Source organism: Stigmatopora argus, chromosome 9, assembly GCF_051989625.1.
Source record: "Stigmatopora argus isolate UIUO_Sarg chromosome 9, RoL_Sarg_1.0, whole genome shotgun sequence".
Taxonomy (NCBI): domain Eukaryota; kingdom Metazoa; phylum Chordata; class Actinopteri; order Syngnathiformes; family Syngnathidae; genus Stigmatopora; species Stigmatopora argus.
Genome location: NC_135395.1, coordinates 8,075,411 through 8,091,639, shown reverse-complemented (window position 1 = coordinate 8,091,639; position 16,229 = coordinate 8,075,411). Strand labels below are relative to the sequence as shown.

Here is a 16,229-nt window from a genome sequence, read left to right as displayed (position 1 = left end):
CTTATCGTCACGATGGCTAGAATTAACATCACGGTGGAATTTACAACTGCGAAAGCAACCCGTGTATAGAAGCACTTTTTGGGTTCCATTATGGTTATTAAACTTGGAAAGAAAAACGCGCCTGTCAGTGTGTCTTCATTCTGTGTAAGAAACGTGTAGGTGAAAAAAAGGGAAGAGCATAGTAATAGCAGCAATCCATCCTGGCAAACACTTTTTCAAGCATTGTTAAAGTGTATAAAATAGCTTCAGCACAATGGAAATAACGATTTTGAATTGCATTAAATAGAGGTGAAGAACCAAAAGTGCAACCAAAATAGTAGGCTACATCTTTAATTGTAAAATAACACAAATTCAAAGCATTTCAGCATCATAGAACGTGACTGCGTGATTTCGAGAGCCACTTGAAACATTTCAAATAATGATGCTATAGTAAGATACTAGCCTAAAGTATGATATAGCGCTACTACCTAACATATGCGCTTCCTTGAAATCCGATTTTTCCAATTTTAACCACCTCTCCAACCCGAGGAGCACCCCCGCCACTAAAAACAGAATTTGGACTGCCATGTCAAATCAAATTTATTTCAAGCCCCAAATCTAACCGAAGTCCTTTAGCTATAATATCTATGAAATCCTTCCAATTGGATTGCTTGACCTTAGTTGTACTTCTACCACAAATCTACACACCCTTCACTCCTCTAGTTTTCCGTCACCCACAAAGTTAATGTCTTCTTTTAGAGAGCGAACTTCTTCTCTGAAAATGAAAGCACAGCATCTTTCTGCTCTTTCTCTCTCACTCTCTTTCCGTTTATCAGCGGTCAGGCAGAATATTCTTGTCAGCACTGACACATGCAAAACACACTAAAGGTTCTTGCTCGTCGGGGACATCAATTCCCCCTGCAGTCCAGCCAGTGGCTTTCGGCGACTTTGCCAGTCAGACTTAATCCCCTGTTGCATGCGCTATGTTGTTGTGTGTCCTTGTGTGTGTGTGTGTGTGTTCAACAGCCGCGAATGGAAAGCGTGGGCTTCGCTGTCTGAATTTGTGTTGATGTGAGGCGGCCATTATGGAGAGAGGATGGAGGCAAGTTGAAAATACACAGAGGAAGCAGTCTTCCATCAGTCGGGCTCAAGGGGAGGAGTGTGTGTGTATGTGTGTGGGGATTCACATCAGCATCAGACTGGGATAGTGGGAAGTGATCCTGACTATATTTGGACACAGTCTGACACTTTTAATGTCTGTTTCTGCTGCGACTTACAGAGATGCCCTTCCAAAACGAGCAATAACAATTAAATTTGCAGAATGCAAGATTGTGCATCTTTAAAGCTACTCAAAATTTGTATATATTGGTGATATAGTGATCAGAAATGTAATTCGTCATCTGGATTTTCATTCTATTCAAAAGAAAATTGAGTCCTTGGTGAGTGCAGCCTGACAAAAAATGATTTTAGTTCATCCTGCTCATTATCAAGAAGCAATGAAAAGCCTAAAAATCTAAAATAGTAAACAAGGGGAAGAGTCTGGACAATTTAAGCGCCTTGACAAATCCACCTTGCATTTTTCACCTTCCTTGGAAGATGTGAAGGACGCATTTTTCAGGATTTTGAAGTTGGATGGAGGGCTTCTTCTTAAAGCCGATCCGCTGCATTAATGGGAAATTCTGAGTGTGAAAATATGATATTTTCAAAGCTTGAGGATCTGGACATGCGCTTGGTGGCCGTTGGAGCAAAGCTGAACACAGCAAAGCTCTGGATGCTAAATTGAGGGATAATACATTATTAAGCCAGTCAGATGGATGAATATTTTACACGGTTCTTCTCTGTGGACACGTAGTGCTCCTCTAAGATAACCCTTTATTTTTTTAGAATGTTTTGGAAAACATGAATGGGAATTATGTCACCTAAGATTTTTTTTCCCTTGTGGACAAGCCGGTGGCGCAAAGGTGGGCTCGTTTTGAGGAGGCATCTGCGCTCGGGTGAGGTGGGCGCAGACATTGCGGAATTAGGGTCTCTTGTGTCACGGCGAGCAGAACGCGACGTGCCAGAGGCCGCTCGACCGTGGATAAGTCGAGGAGACTCACTTCTAAATAATTCATTCCGGGGAGGAGGGGCTTCTGAATGCACTCTCTTACACACAAATTTTTATACACTAGTGTAGAAAGACCAGATGCATATTTATAGGTGACTCCAAAGAACATTGTCGAAGAAATTAAAAGGATTTTGGTGTAATAACGCAAGATGCTTCCGGCATTTTTTGGGGTTCCAGACTCAAAGTTCGGTTTATCGCTATTACAAATGTAGTGAGTCGTCTACATGGCCTTGTCGAGTGATAGTTTGTCACAGTCATTTTCTGAAATACTGTAGGGCAAGGGTGTCAGACTCGGGTTAGTTCGCGGGCCGCTTTAATGTCAACTTGATTTCACGTTGGCCGGACCATTTGAGATGTAATATTTAGATTTTTTTTTATAAATGGATTAAAAGAACTGGATTAAAAGCCCTGAATATTCATTTTTTTTTATAGATCTAAAACGATGTTTATTTTAGCTTTTTAAAATATATTTTTAGATTTTACAAAATTATTTTTGAACTAAAAACACAGAAAAAATTGATTAAAAAATACAATTATTGATTTAAAAAGGGAAAAAATCAGGAAATGTAGTTAAAATCTATACTCTTCATTTTAATTTGATCCTAAAACAGAAAGTCGGCACTCATGATTTACTTTCCCGGGCCGCACAAAATGATGCGGCAGCCCAGATTTGGCCCCCGGGCCGCCACTTTGACACATGTGATGTAGGGTAATGTTTTACTACTTCTACTCCAGTTTTTATTAATTATGTCCCATATGCTATATTTTGTAGTTCATGCAATTACAGCAAAAGTTTTAACTTAATCGTAATAGAAAAATGTTGTGGGAGGCCTGCTACATCGCAGACTATAGGGGGCTTCTGTTTATATCATAGAAAAGCATAAAATGCCTGCTCAAAACATCCAGACAAGAAATTGCAAGCTGAAAAGTGAACGGAGAAAAAAAATCCAAGGTTTTCATCACTGCCATCTTCTAAAATAATACCCAAATTAAATTTCCACCTTTTGCCAACTCAGCAGGAACAGGCTCAAACTACCCTAACACCAAATAGGATAAAACAATCAGATTGATTATTAAGTATTACTACAGTGACCCACAAATGCTTTTTTTTGGTGATATCCGCATGAATTGTGCTGATCTTGTCTTTTTGAAACATCCATACGTTTTAGATTCCATCCGCAAATAATGAATAATAAATGCTGAAAGGTGCATTATGATCTTCCTGCTTCAGTACACTATTCCGTTAAAGGCTGAAGCTACACGGTAATATTGTCGGCCAAAAGGGCGGCTCTAAGCACACATGATGTGTTGCATATGAGACGTGACAGAAGGCGCCTCATTATCTGTCGCTCTTGTCCAGGGGCGCTTGATACTCATACAATATCCCGTTGACATCTGAGGGACCCCTGCAGTCTTGGGTAGAAAGTTCAATATACTGTACATGTGTATTTTAGTTACTCTGTACATTGCGTACTCTACCGCATTGTAATGAGAGCGATATAATAAAAAAAAACGAAAACAAAAAAAACAGTGGTACCTCTACTTACGAAATGTATTTATTCCGGCAACGGTTTTGTAAGTAGAGTCTCATTTTACATGTAAATGCCCAAATCTGTCTCAAGGTCAGCAATACTACCCTTTAAATGGATAAACGTATACAAATTTTGTATAAAATATGTTTTAAAATGAAAAGAAAATGATTTATCAGACCATTATAATACTTTTTCTAGCACGAAAAACTCACCAAACATAAATATCTCTGTCCTTTACGTGTGATAGAACTCCGTGACGAGGGTCCAAGGCACGCGAAAAGCTACAGGGAGACTCAGCTCCCTCCTGGGCAATGCTAAATGCTACCCAGCATTGGGAGAAAGCCAATAGGAGGCCAGCGGGGTGTTGGGAGATAGCCAATGGGAGATCAACTATATCACGCCAATTTTAAAACAAAATACAGGATGCTACACGCATTTTTGAACATTTGTATTTCACAACCTTAATTTCTTTAGTATCCAGAGGGAAAAAATCCCATTGTGCTGTTTGTAAGGTAAGACAAAGTCTCTTTGCAATTGCTTGTTCATATTGTATCAGTTTTTGTAAGTATAACAGCATCGTAGTCATCCTTGTGAATGGCTGACATGTCAGCGTTAACACTCAACTGTCTGACTGAATAATCAATCTCAGTCTTGTGATTGGGTTGACATGTCAGCGCAAACACACAACTGTCCGACACTGATCAATTACTTTTTGCCCTGCAAATGACTGAAACGTATCTGTCCAAAGTCCTGCTGACAACTGTCAGTTTTGCCTGTATTTAAGACTCACTCACTGGTCATTCGGTGAGAGTTGCAGGACAACAGACCGTGAGCGGTTCACGCTGTTTGAGCTCTCCCCATTCTGCAGTTTGGTAATAAACTAAATCTCCTTTAAATTGGTCTCACTCTTTCTTAACCTCCCTCCTGAAGTTGTTTTTCAGATCTTTCACTGTTTCGTAACCTGAATACTTCATATTTAGAGGCATTCATAAGTAGAGACATTCATAAGTGGAGACATTCATAAGTGGAGACATTCATAAGTGGAGACATTCATAAGTAGAGACATTCATAAGTAGAGACATTCGTAAATAGAGACATTCGTAAGTAGAGACATTCGTAAGTAGAGACATTCGTAAGTAGAGACATTCGTAAGTAGAGACATTCATAAGAAGAGACATTCTTAAGTAGAGACATTCATCAGTAGAGGTACCACTGTACCCAATTATTTCTTCCTTCACTTTCCTGTAAGTTCATTAATATGTACTGGACCTTTATTCAATAAATTTTAGTCAAATATCTTTGCTCTGATACAGAATATCATGTCATTCTTGGCTCCAAATACTAGTGGCTGTTGGGAGAGTGTACTTTAATCTACCTACTTATACAAATAGATGCTCATACAGTACGGTAAGCAGACATTCATGCATCATGCACAAATCCAGATGAGACACAGGAAGCACAGCTGACTCACATCTGATGACAACATTTTTGATGAGCCCGAGTTTCTTCCGCCGACTGACACACACGCAGAGGTACGCAACCATACTTATATCCCTGCATCATCTTGCCATTGTCTTCATTCAATTGATTTTATAGGAAATTCTTCAACCAACACTTGGTGCTGTTTTATTCCGCATCTGTATTGCTATTTGCGGCACTGCTAATTTAAACGACAGCCTGACGTTTATAATCTCATTTGTTTTGATTAATGAATGAGCCTCCATTGGATTCCACTTTCTACAATTACACCCAGATGTCTACTTTTACCACCCGTTCTTTAAAGCATAACAACAAACAAATAGTAAGATTTAAAAAAAAGTCCAGGCTTTAAGAGACACAGTCTGCTTTTAACATAGATATATCTGCACACGGGCCAAATTACGCAGAATGCAATTAGGCAAGAAGAACATAATAATGCATAATTGTAAACAACAAACAACCATAAATCCAATTGCTTTTGTTTTTTGTTGTCTCACTTGCATGTGCAATAAGCTTGAACAACAAGGCATGCATCCACAAACACAGCTGTCCAATTTTGTCATGAAAGAAAGCGGCAGGTTTCCAGCCCACAAGAATTTTTCTTTCCAAATGATTAGAGAGAAGGCGGACGGGACGATCTGGGAGGCAGCAGCTGCTCGTCCCCCCGGCTCCAAGTGGAGCAGAAAATCAGGATAATTTCATTGTGATAATCAGCCCAGACCCCCCCACACATCCCCCCAGCCCGTCACCACATCCCATCATGAGGACAGGGGAGGAGATAAAGATGCAAAATGCCAAATGCATGATAGTAAGTTTGTGCTCCAAAATAGTTTGGCTCGGTTCACCTGCAGGGGTTGGAGATTTTTATCCCTCGATGGTATCTGATGCAGCTGCGATGCTATCATTTTACACACTCCAGCTTGTTTTTATTAATAATTTTTTTAGACATGGCTTTTTGAAGTTTTAGCTGCAAGATAGATGGGAAAATTTGTAGATTAAGTTTTCACGAAATGTCCTACTAATGTCCAACTAGTGTCAGCTGATCTTTTTTCATGTTATTGATTCATATGTACCGAATGGCTTTGCAAAGCCACCCCTGCCTGGTTTAAATTGTCAAAGCCAGTTCAAGACTTTTTTGGACCTATTTCAAACATGGGCCATCAAAGCGCAAACTTTTGAGCATTGAAGAGCGAGCGCCTTGAAGAAATTGAAGCATTGGACATGTGAGGGAAGACATAGCATCCCATAAGACTAGGCATTTATTTAACAGGGCTGGGCAAACTAAAAAAAAGGCCAAATGTTAGTGCTTTGGTTTCAACTTCTAAAGAGGAAAGCTTTGCACAATACTAGTGTCCTGCAAGTGCAATCAGTGGATTGGCGTCAGGTGCTTCTCGCAGCACAACCCCCACTGGTTCAACTTTGTCAGCTTGTCTGTCCTGGATGGCTTGGAAAACAAAAAGCAGCCAGTTCAAGACTTTTTTTGGACCTATTTTAAAAAATTGAAAGCAAGAAATTGAAGCATTGGACATATGAAGGAAAACGTAGCATCCCATAATATTTAATAGGGCTGGGCAAAATAAGGGCCAGAGTGAGTGTGGGGGTGCTTTGGTTTCAACCTCTAAAGCAATAACATCAATGCCATTTCATGTTGGCCGGATAAGTGGAAAACGGAAAATATTTGTATATTTATTTTTAGATTTTACAAAATGCTTTTTGAACTAAAAACACAAAAGAAAAAAATGGATGAATAAATTGCAGTGATTGATTTTTAAAAGGAAATCAGGAAATGTAATGTAAATCTATAATGATTTGAATTTGATCTTAAAACAGAAAGTCGGCACTCATGATTTACTTTCTCGGGCTGCACAAAATGATGCGGCGGGCCAGATTTGGCCCCCGTGCCAGCACTTTGACACCTGTGCTCTTTCCTTTAGTTTTATAACAGCATACACTTGAGATGAACCTGAATCCCTTTTATTTTTGGGATTAGCGCTCTCTTGTGGACTTGAATTGAAGTTCATCCCAAAATGAAAAGTAGTGTTATTACATTATGACTCATTTGACTTTCAAGTGGTTTGGAATGTGACGAATAGACTAAATGAACGAAAAATGATCCGTTTAACGAATTAGCCAGGGTCAATATACAATAATATACAAAAAAATGCTTTAATACCCTCATTGAAGAAAGTATTGATCTGTAAAGGCTATTTGAACAATAAAGCTTTGTAAATTGGCTGTAAAGCAAAATGCTTTGTGATATCCGTGTTTGATGTGACAATAACAGTAAAAAAAAGGAAAAGCTCAGTGTGCATCCACAGGCTCCACCCCTCCTCCTCCTCTTTCTCCTCCTCCTCTTCCTTCTCCTCCTCCTCTTCATCCATTCCACATCCAAGTCACCCAGCCGTGGCTCTCCTCCAGCTCGGAGTCAGCGCGATCACGCCATCTTTCCGACCGCCGACTTGGACCGGATGGCAAGCAGACGTTAGGCGAGAGAGGCTGCCGGATGCCAGAGAGCAGTGGACGCCATGAAGTCGCTGCTCATCTTCATCCTCTCGGCTGCATCCTGCCCGCGTGCCCTCGCCACCATCAGCGGTAAGAACGGATGCACATTCACCGATGTGGGAAGTCATGTGCGCATGAATTCCAGATGTGTTCAAGGTTACTATTCTGCTCTTTGTCCCATCTCCAAAAATAAGTCAGTGGAATAGAATTTTAGGACCACTGGTGTGTCATAGCATTGCATAACCCTTGACCCCCCCCCCCCACACACACACACACACACACAGTGCTGCTTACAACTATATTACATTTCTTCCTAATAGTAGGAAAAGTTACAAGTGTGTTAATAGCAGACCAGCACTTGAATTTTATATTAGCATTTATTACTTGGAAAAGTAAGCCTATCGCCTTAGTTTTCTTTTAAAAAATCATTACCTATTGATTGAAATATAATAATAACTGCGCTGGTGTCAATGTTGAACTGAGTTGGGGAGTTCCATTGAGTCAAAGGTATTGTTTTATTGTCTTAAAGTGGGATTTATGTGTGGAGCTGTTAAGCTACAAAAGCTTTGGCGTATCAGCCAGGAAGCAAGCCACATGGTACTGTTAATTAGATTTTAGTAGACTAAAAATTGCATCATTTGGGGAAAACATGATTAATAGCCATTTTATCAGGCAAACCTGCACCTTGTACTCACGTAAACGTCATGTAATGTAGTACATATTAATCTAGCAATGTCTTTATGATTGTGGTTGAAGCAATACTTTGCAAATGTCATGAAAAAAATGGACGCAAACTATTTGAAATATTTCCACCTCAAACTACAACCATAACACTACTTTTCATTCTAGAACCAAATGAGTTCGTGTCCTTGGCGGAGATGGAGGACGCCTTGCTGAAGAATCTCTTCCAAGGCTACCAGCGTTGGGTGCGACCCATCCAGCACGCCAACGACACCATCCGAGTCCGCTTTGGACTCAAGATCTCCCAGCTGGTGGATGTGGTGAGAAAAAAAAATACATTTCCGCTTTTTACCTCCCCAAAAAACATTGACAAACCCAACACCTGCTGAAATGAACTTGGCGTTTAGCTTTGCCAAATGAAGAACTTTTGGGATTTGCAAACATTGCTCCAAAATGGCAGCCAAACATAAAGTGAAGTTCCCCAACAAATCAGTTTTCAACTATTTTTCAGTTCTGGACGTTCTGAAAATAGATCCACCACACTTCCTTCCATAACGGAGTGCTCCTTTTAATATTTCAGGGCTGCCACTGTTAGGATGAAATGCTTTGGTTTGTTCAAAGGGAAGAAAATGTCGGATGCTAATGGACGAATCACGCTCTTGGGCGTGAAATATTCATTTTAGCTTCTACCTGCCACATCGTAAACACCCCTTCACCTGTAGACTTTTACAAATTTGCGCTCTACGTCTGTTTATTTTCCTTTTTCTATTCGTCTCACCCTTTTGCTAAAGAAAAAGCACCCATGTTAAGTGCTTTTGTTCAGCTCCTCCTTCAGTAAGAAACCCAAGGTTTTCATATTGTTGTTATAAAATTGATTTTCCATGATACTGCTATAAAAAAAATCTTTTCAACCATGAGAAACTGCCAAATGCCACAGATTAATCAGAAATGAGGTTGTGAAAAAAGAAGGACATTTACAGAAGAAACAGTGCATTTTTTACAAGCCTAAAATGAATAATCTGGTTACATAAATAGTTCTTCAACAGTGTCAATACCAACTAAACATATTTTTTTTGCAAAGGATAAACTATTAATGCAACGCTTCGGTTTTATAAATGTTACTTGGGCAGGTGTACTTAATAATTGGAATAATTGTCATCAATGACGTAATTATGGAGGATGATTACAACCAGACAAACAACAATTAATAGTTGGAATAATTGTCATCAATGATGTTATTATGGAGGATGATTACAACCCGACAAATGACATTTCTGTTTATTTTTGTATTCATTTTTAGGATGAGAAGAACCAGCTAATGACAACTAATGTTTGGCTTTGGCAGGTGAGCAAGAAATCAATGAAATTAATTAATGTAAAAAAATATATGATCCTGACCGTTAATCCTTTTATGAAAAAATATGCTAAAAGATACTTAAAACAGTTTGTAAAGAATAAAAAAAGGTATTAAATCAACGCTGTTTATATTTTTGACAGGAGTGGATGGATTTCAAACTGCGTTGGGATCCAGAAAAATATGGAGGCATCACCTCCATACGAGTCCCATCAGAAAACATTTGGCTTCCCGACATCGTGCTCTATGAGAAGTAAGATTTGACATTTTTCCACACAGATGGTATATAAAAAAGGGGGAGAAATACATATATGACATAAAACCTAGCCACTAAATTCTGTCAATATCAAACTAATAATGCAGCGGCGGTCCGTGCATTTTCTAGCAACGCCTTCAGCGAATCAATCCAACCCTCAAAAACTATTTTATGGCTATAAAACCTCTACTGCAGCTACAGCTGCGACACATAAAAAATAATCAATAATAAATAACAATTGAAATATTATTTAGGAATATAGCCATATTTTACTCACCAAAAATCCTTTTTAACTGTACACAATATCCATCCTCCTTTCTTTCTTCCTTCTTTTCTATCGCCATCGAACCTAATGCTGAAAGTCAAGCCTGTCTTGTCGTATTTCTGGCATAGCCTGTCTTGAAAATGGCTTTAAATCAACACAATAATATATTTGCTTGTGCAGCTCGCTCCAGATACAGTTTGGTAGCTCTGGCTAATCACTAGCCAATCATAGTTGGTGAAAGCAATGACGTATCCCTACGCCTGCCAGAAGGCATTGTGGTGTTGCCAACTCGAAATCTGATTGGTTAAACAGTCTTATCGACGCTTGTTTAATGCAGCAGAGCCTGCAGAACTGATTGTGAAGGCCTTGAGGCAGATTTCTGACCCTGGCAACAAATAATGGCTGAAATGTGATTGGTTAAATGCTTCAATATGAAAACACACATCTGGAAGCAGTGCAACCAGGGGAAAAGCAATGAATGGCAGCTAACAGACAATTTGGAATTATTTAATAAGTATTGATGGACAAAATATAATATATGATTCAGATATTTCTTAGGCCAGCAGAGAAGGCCATGAACGGCCCGCCACTGCTATAATGACTAATTTCATCCAGTACAATCCATTACAGTCGATTTTTCAAGTAAAAGTGCACTGTTTCTTTAAGAAGACTTTGTTTGTTGACGACAACATTTTATAGTGACTGTACTCCATTTTTCTTTTCAGCGCCGACGGGCGTTTCGAAGGCTCCCTGATGACCAAAGCCATCGTCAAGTACAACGGGGTCATCACCTGGACCCCGCCGGCCAGCTACAAGTCGGCCTGCACCATGGACGTCACCTTTTTCCCCTTCGACCGTCAAAACTGCACCATGAAGTTCGCCTCCTGGACCTATGACGGCCACATGGTGGACCTGGTTCTGATCGACCACCATGTGGACCGCAAGGACTTCTTCGATAACGGCGAGTGGGAGATCCTCAACGCCACGGGGGCCAAGGGCAGCAGGAAGGACGGCCTGTATTCCTACCCCTTCCTCACCTACTCCTTCATCCTGAAGAGGCTGCCGCTCTTCTACACGCTCTTCCTCATCATCCCTTGCCTGGGCCTGTCCTTCTTGACCGTGCTGGTCTTCTACCTCCCCTCGGACGAAGGAGAGAAGCTGTCGCTCTCCACTTCGGTCCTGGTGTCGCTCACCGTCTTCCTCCTGGTCATCGAGGAGATCATCCCGTCGTCCTCCAAGGTCATCCCGCTCATCGGCGAGTACTTGCTCTTCATCATGATCTTCGTCACGCTCTCCATCATCGTCACCGTCTTCGTCATCAACGTGCACCACCGCTCTTCGGCCACCTACCACCCCATGTCGCCGTGGGTGCGCAACCTCTTTCTCCAAAAGCTGCCCAGGTTGCTCTGCATGCGAGGTCACATCGACCGCTACCACTACCCGGAGCTGGCTCCGGAGAGTCCCGAGTCCAGGCCGCGCTCGGGGGGTCGCAGGGGAGGCCAGAAGGCCGCCGGCGGGGGGCAGGGCGCGTCCGACGGGAAAGAGGACGAGGCCTGGGCCACCATGCTGGAGAAAGCCATCTACTCGGTGCGCTACATCAGCAGGCACATCCGAAAGGAACATTTCATTCGAGAGGTAAAAAATGAGCTTGTGATGCTGTTAAGAATGAGTTGGGGGTCCTCTAATGATCCATCCATCGCTCAATCCAATTGGCATTTAATTCATTTTAAAATGTAGAATAGTGACCGTTTTGAAAAAAAATTGAAACTTCCATTTCAGTACACGACCATAATAGAAAACAAATACAATTGGATGATGTCACGTCTATTTTATTGTAAAAATAGCATTTTGCTCAACTTTGAATATGATGGGAAATTGATGGAATTTGATTTTTGGCCTTTTCACCAAATCATCTCTGACGGCATTGCAAGTAAAATTCACTTGACCTCACTTGACCTTTAAAAGTTATTAACTTTTTCAATGATATACTTTATTTTGTCCGTCTTTAAAAAATTGGGACCATTTTTAAAAACTTCCATTTCAGTACACGACAATAATAGAAAATAAATACAAATCGAAATAGAATGCTCTTCTTTAGATTCGGATGACGTCGCGTCTATTCTCACAAACCATTATTATCGAAAAATATCATTTCGCACCACATATGACGGGAAATTGATGGAATTTGATTTTGGAGTTTTCACCAAATCATCTCTGATGACATTCACTTGACCTTTAAAAGTCATTGACTTTTCCAATAATACACTTTATTTTTTTCTTTAGCTGTTACTCTTATGACTGTGTTGCGTGCCTTCTATTCCTCTCTTTAAAAAACATCTCATAAATCTTGTAGCTGTTCTGGGCAATTTTAAATCTTTATGTAAATCACTTTTCACATCTTCATTATCCGAGAGTGTGTCTCTCTCCCTCATGAATAGTTGTTGAATAACATTGTTATGACTTTTATAGAGCCCCTCTAACTAAGCGTGCATTTACTCAACCTCTAATGCAACCTGCACTTTTTGTATAATTACACCTTCATAAAATGTTAAGATCATCCACACACTGACTTCTACTGTGCTTACAGTTTTTCTTTTTGAAAATGTCACTCATGAATTGGTCTTTGTACCCATCCCAGGTGGTCCAAGACTGGAAGTTTGTGGCCCAGGTGCTAGACAGGATCTTCCTGTGGGCATTCCTGACTGTCGCCATACTTGGCACCGTCCTGATCTTCACGCCAGCCATCTATATGTTCCTCCAAATCCCTCAACCCATTCCAAGTGAGGGTCCTACTGCAAACTCACAGCTTTAGCACAGAGCAACTTTATTTCTGCTTTTTAACCTCGACTAAATAAAAAATTATATAAACAACCTTCGCGGTAGGATGACCCCATTTTGTGTCGTCCATAAAAATAGTAATAAAGAACCTAGTATAGGGATATGATTTGCAAATGCATGATTAATCGCTTTATTTATATTTATTGCAATTCAACATTTTTAATCCATTTCACTCAATTTACAAAGCAGCACAATGAGAAAACATAAAAATGAGTCAACATGTTTTACAGCAAATCTAAACAATTTTTCCGCTTTGGTATCAAATACACAAAAATGAATTTTAGCAAGTATATCTCTAACAAATATATCTTCTCGGCCTCATATAATCTAGTTCAAGGGTGTCAGACTCGGGTTGGTTCGCGGGCCGCTTTAACGTCATCTTGGACCATTTTAGATATAATAATTAGATTTTTTTAAATAAATGGATTAAAAGAACTGGATTGAAAGCCCTGAATATTCAGTTTTTTATAGATCTAAAACAATGTTTATTTTAGCTTTTTTAAAATATATTTTTAGATTTGACGAAATAATTTTTGAACTAAAAATACAGAAAAAAATAATTAAAAAAATACAATTATTGATTTAAAAGGGGGAAAAGCAGGAAATTTAATATACATCTATACTCTTCATTTTAATTTGATCCTAAAACAGAAAGTCGGCACTCATGATTTACTTTCCCGGGCCTCACAAAATGATGCGGCGGGCTAGATTTGGCCCCCGGGCCGCCACTTTGACACGTGTGATCTAGTTTATTTGGTACTGTTGAAAAGAAAGTATATCTAGATTAGCAACTATGTTACAAGGAGACATTTATAACTCTCATTCGCATTTAGAGTACAAATATTAAGCATTTTGTCCAAAAAAAGCCTGCTACATGTCATGTTATAATCATATTAATCAAGTCATCATGTGAATCATATGTCGCATATGTCATCTCATTGGTCCATTAATTTATTTATTTATTTGTGTCCTCCTGTGTGGCTGTCCAAGTGAGCTCTAGCATTGCGCAACATCTCCATGTACAGCCTGTTGTTTTCACTGCAACATCAAAAAAAAGATATTCATCAAACAATTGTTATTATCATATAATGTATCATGAATATGATGTGCTACATTCATCCCCTGGCATACTAGATGAATAAAATAACCATCAAGAAATACCATTTTGAGAAAATAGATACATTTTGTGCTTTGTTAGTGAGTAGTTTTTGCAAATGTTCTTCAATGATGACAACATTTACCATTTTATTTTTATTTTTTTGCACAATCAGCACCATATTTCCATAAAAAATGACCAATTTTGAGTCACTTACTCGGCCACAGGGCGGTCAAACATCAGGTTACCCATATCCATGTAGAACTGGGCGTCGGTTCGAAGGGCGGTCCAGTACTCGTTAGCCTAATGGACAAAAATTAACGTCACAGAAAATAATGCAATGTATGGACTTTAACCCTCCTCAATTTACAGGTTCACAATTTGCCATAGATACCCTAAGAAGTCAGAATAGCACAACATGAAACTCATCAAGTGACCTCAACATAGTTCTTTAGCAACATGTGGCCACAAGAGCGCGCCAGAGCGACACTTTTATTGCCTTGGTATTCAAACGGAACATTTTGAGTGGACAAAATACAAAAAAGTGGACTATTTATCCCCAATGTAGGAAAAGTGGAGTCACCTGCTCCTGGATGGTGTAACCCCACTGGTTCTGGGAATTATGGGGGTCCCAGTATCCTGACTGTCTTTTCTGCCGGATGAAGCGCTTTGCTTGTTCTTCTCTTACGAATGGGGCCGCCAGCACCCCTAAATTCAAGATGACAGACGGTAGCTGTAACAGCGCAACATGGCCTCGACGTAAAAACATATTCACGCCTGGAGTAAAAATGCATTAAAAAGTCAAGATTTCAAGTAAACTGCGCTACAGTCTTTAAAATATTTACATTCTAATCTTCTATTCAGAGGTGGTGAATACATTCTCGAATTGCTAACTACAATTTCAGGTACACATACACGTTGCAATAATGCAGCTCACGTTGACGTGATATTATTTATGGATTTTCAAAATGGTGACAGGAAGAAAACTTGAGTGGCCATTTTTCCCCCCCACAACAAACAATTGCGGTGTAAAAGACTATAATTCATGATAATATGAAGATGATGACTTACTTACCTGTCAAGAGAGCAAGAAAAATGACAAGCTTCATGTCTGTAAAATCAAACCAGCCTCTTATTTGACAATTCCAACATATAAAATATATCCAAAATCCATTGAAGATTTACCTGAAGAGTGAATGCTGATCTCAACTCCAAGCTGAGAATCTCACAGATGAATGTGGATGAGAACAAGAGTTTCTTTCACCCCGAAGCAGAGAGTTAGTCAAGCAAACAAGCTTTGGAAGGTAAGCGTCCAAAACACACAACACACACACACACAAACCAAACATTTCAGGAACACATTGACCTCTGAGGTTCACCATGAAAATGGTGACTGTATTATATAATCACTAATGTCTCAATAGAAACAGAAACATGTATAAAATACACTACTACACAGGAACTGCTCCATAGTTAAAAAATAAAATCAGCTTCAAGCAAGTCACATTTGTGAAATTCAATATACAGAGGCACGGAGTAATTTCTTGCTTTTATGTCTGAATTAAACACATTTTCTCCACTGGGTGGGGTTCTTCCCATAATCATAAGTGTCTTCAGCAGCTTTTAACCTGCTGAACTGCACTTCACTGCATCCATTTTGAATGTTTATATCTTATTTAAATACTCATTGAGTGAAATTACACCCGGCGGTGCAGATGTTTCTCCGCGTTTTCTAGTCCAATGTATTTATTTTACGTTAAAATGTGATTATACCATACCTGTCAACCTCTGCCGATAACTGCCCTTATAAATGATTATGATTCCCCTTACAAACCCCCAAAAAACCTTACAAACACCGTACGACTCATACGGTGTTTGTAAGTTTTTTTGGGGGTTTGTAAGGGGACTTTTTTTTTGACAACTATCATAGCTTCGGTCCAATTCAGTTGTATTTAACTATTTTTTTTGACAAAAATCATAGCTTCGTTCCAATTCAGTTGTATTTAACTTTTTTTTGACAAAAATCATAGCTTTGGTCCAATTCAGTTGTATTTAACTTTTTTTTCTTCAGAATACTACTTCACAATTGTAGTTTTCCCCTTACAAACCCCCAAAAAACCTTACAAACACCGTACGAGTC

General features: G+C 39.5%; 2 protein-coding genes across 3 annotated transcripts; one reads left to right on the top strand and one right to left on the bottom strand.

Annotated features, from left to right (window-relative positions):
• The first annotated feature begins 7,456 nt into the window (after positions 1-7,456).
• Positions 7,457-14,156, top strand: LOC144082250 (neuronal acetylcholine receptor subunit non-alpha-2-like). Its single transcript, XM_077609256.1, has 6 exons — positions 7,457-7,689; positions 8,449-8,600; positions 9,581-9,625; positions 9,778-9,887; positions 10,881-11,790; positions 12,794-14,156. The coding sequence occupies exons 1-6, from the start codon at positions 7,623-7,625 to the stop codon at positions 12,965-12,967; spliced, it is 1,458 nt and encodes a 485-aa protein (XP_077465382.1). The 5' UTR covers positions 7,457-7,622; the 3' UTR covers positions 12,968-14,156.
• LOC144082251 (uncharacterized protein C3orf85-like) lies at positions 13,119-15,408 on the bottom strand. Of its 2 annotated transcripts, none has more exons than XM_077609257.1 (5): positions 15,275-15,408; positions 15,165-15,200; positions 14,673-14,866; positions 14,307-14,392; positions 13,119-14,031 (listed from the first exon to the last, which is right to left on the bottom strand). In XM_077609257.1, the coding sequence occupies exons 2-5, from the start codon at positions 15,196-15,198 to the stop codon at positions 13,953-13,955; spliced, it is 393 nt and encodes a 130-aa protein (XP_077465383.1). In that variant the 5' UTR covers positions 15,199-15,200; positions 15,275-15,408; the 3' UTR covers positions 13,119-13,952. The 2 variants fall into 2 exon arrangements, with proteins under 2 accessions (XP_077465383.1, XP_077465384.1); XM_077609258.1 differs by having other exon boundaries at positions 14,673-14,797; positions 15,275-15,404.
• Between the last annotated feature and the right edge of the window lie 821 nt (positions 15,409-16,229).

What these genes read in the sequence shown, in the direction of transcription:
- LOC144082250 (XM_077609256.1), top strand. Translation starts at nt 7,623, where the DNA reads ATGAAGTCGCTGCTCATCTTCATCCTCTCGGCTGCATCCTGCCCGCGT. An exon ending in TCTCCCAGCTGGTGGATGTG is followed by an intron (nt 8,601 to 9,580) that starts GTGAGAAAAAAA and finishes ATTCATTTTTAG; the next exon opens with GATGAGAAGAACCAGCTAAT. An exon ending in CTAATGTTTGGCTTTGGCAG is followed by an intron (nt 9,626 to 9,777) that starts GTGAGCAAGAAA and finishes TATTTTTGACAG; the next exon opens with GAGTGGATGGATTTCAAACT.
- LOC144082251 (XM_077609257.1), bottom strand. Translation starts at nt 15,198, where the DNA reads ATGAAGCTTGTCATTTTTCTTGCTCTCTTGACAG. An exon ending in GTTACACCATCCAGGAGCAG is followed by an intron (nt 14,393 to 14,672) that starts GTGACTCCACTT and finishes TTTGTCCATTAG; the next exon opens with GCTAACGAGTACTGGACCGC. An exon ending in TTTGACCGCCCTGTGGCCGA is followed by an intron (nt 14,032 to 14,306) that starts GTAAGTGACTCA and finishes TTGATGTTGCAG; the next exon opens with TGAAAACAACAGGCTGTACA.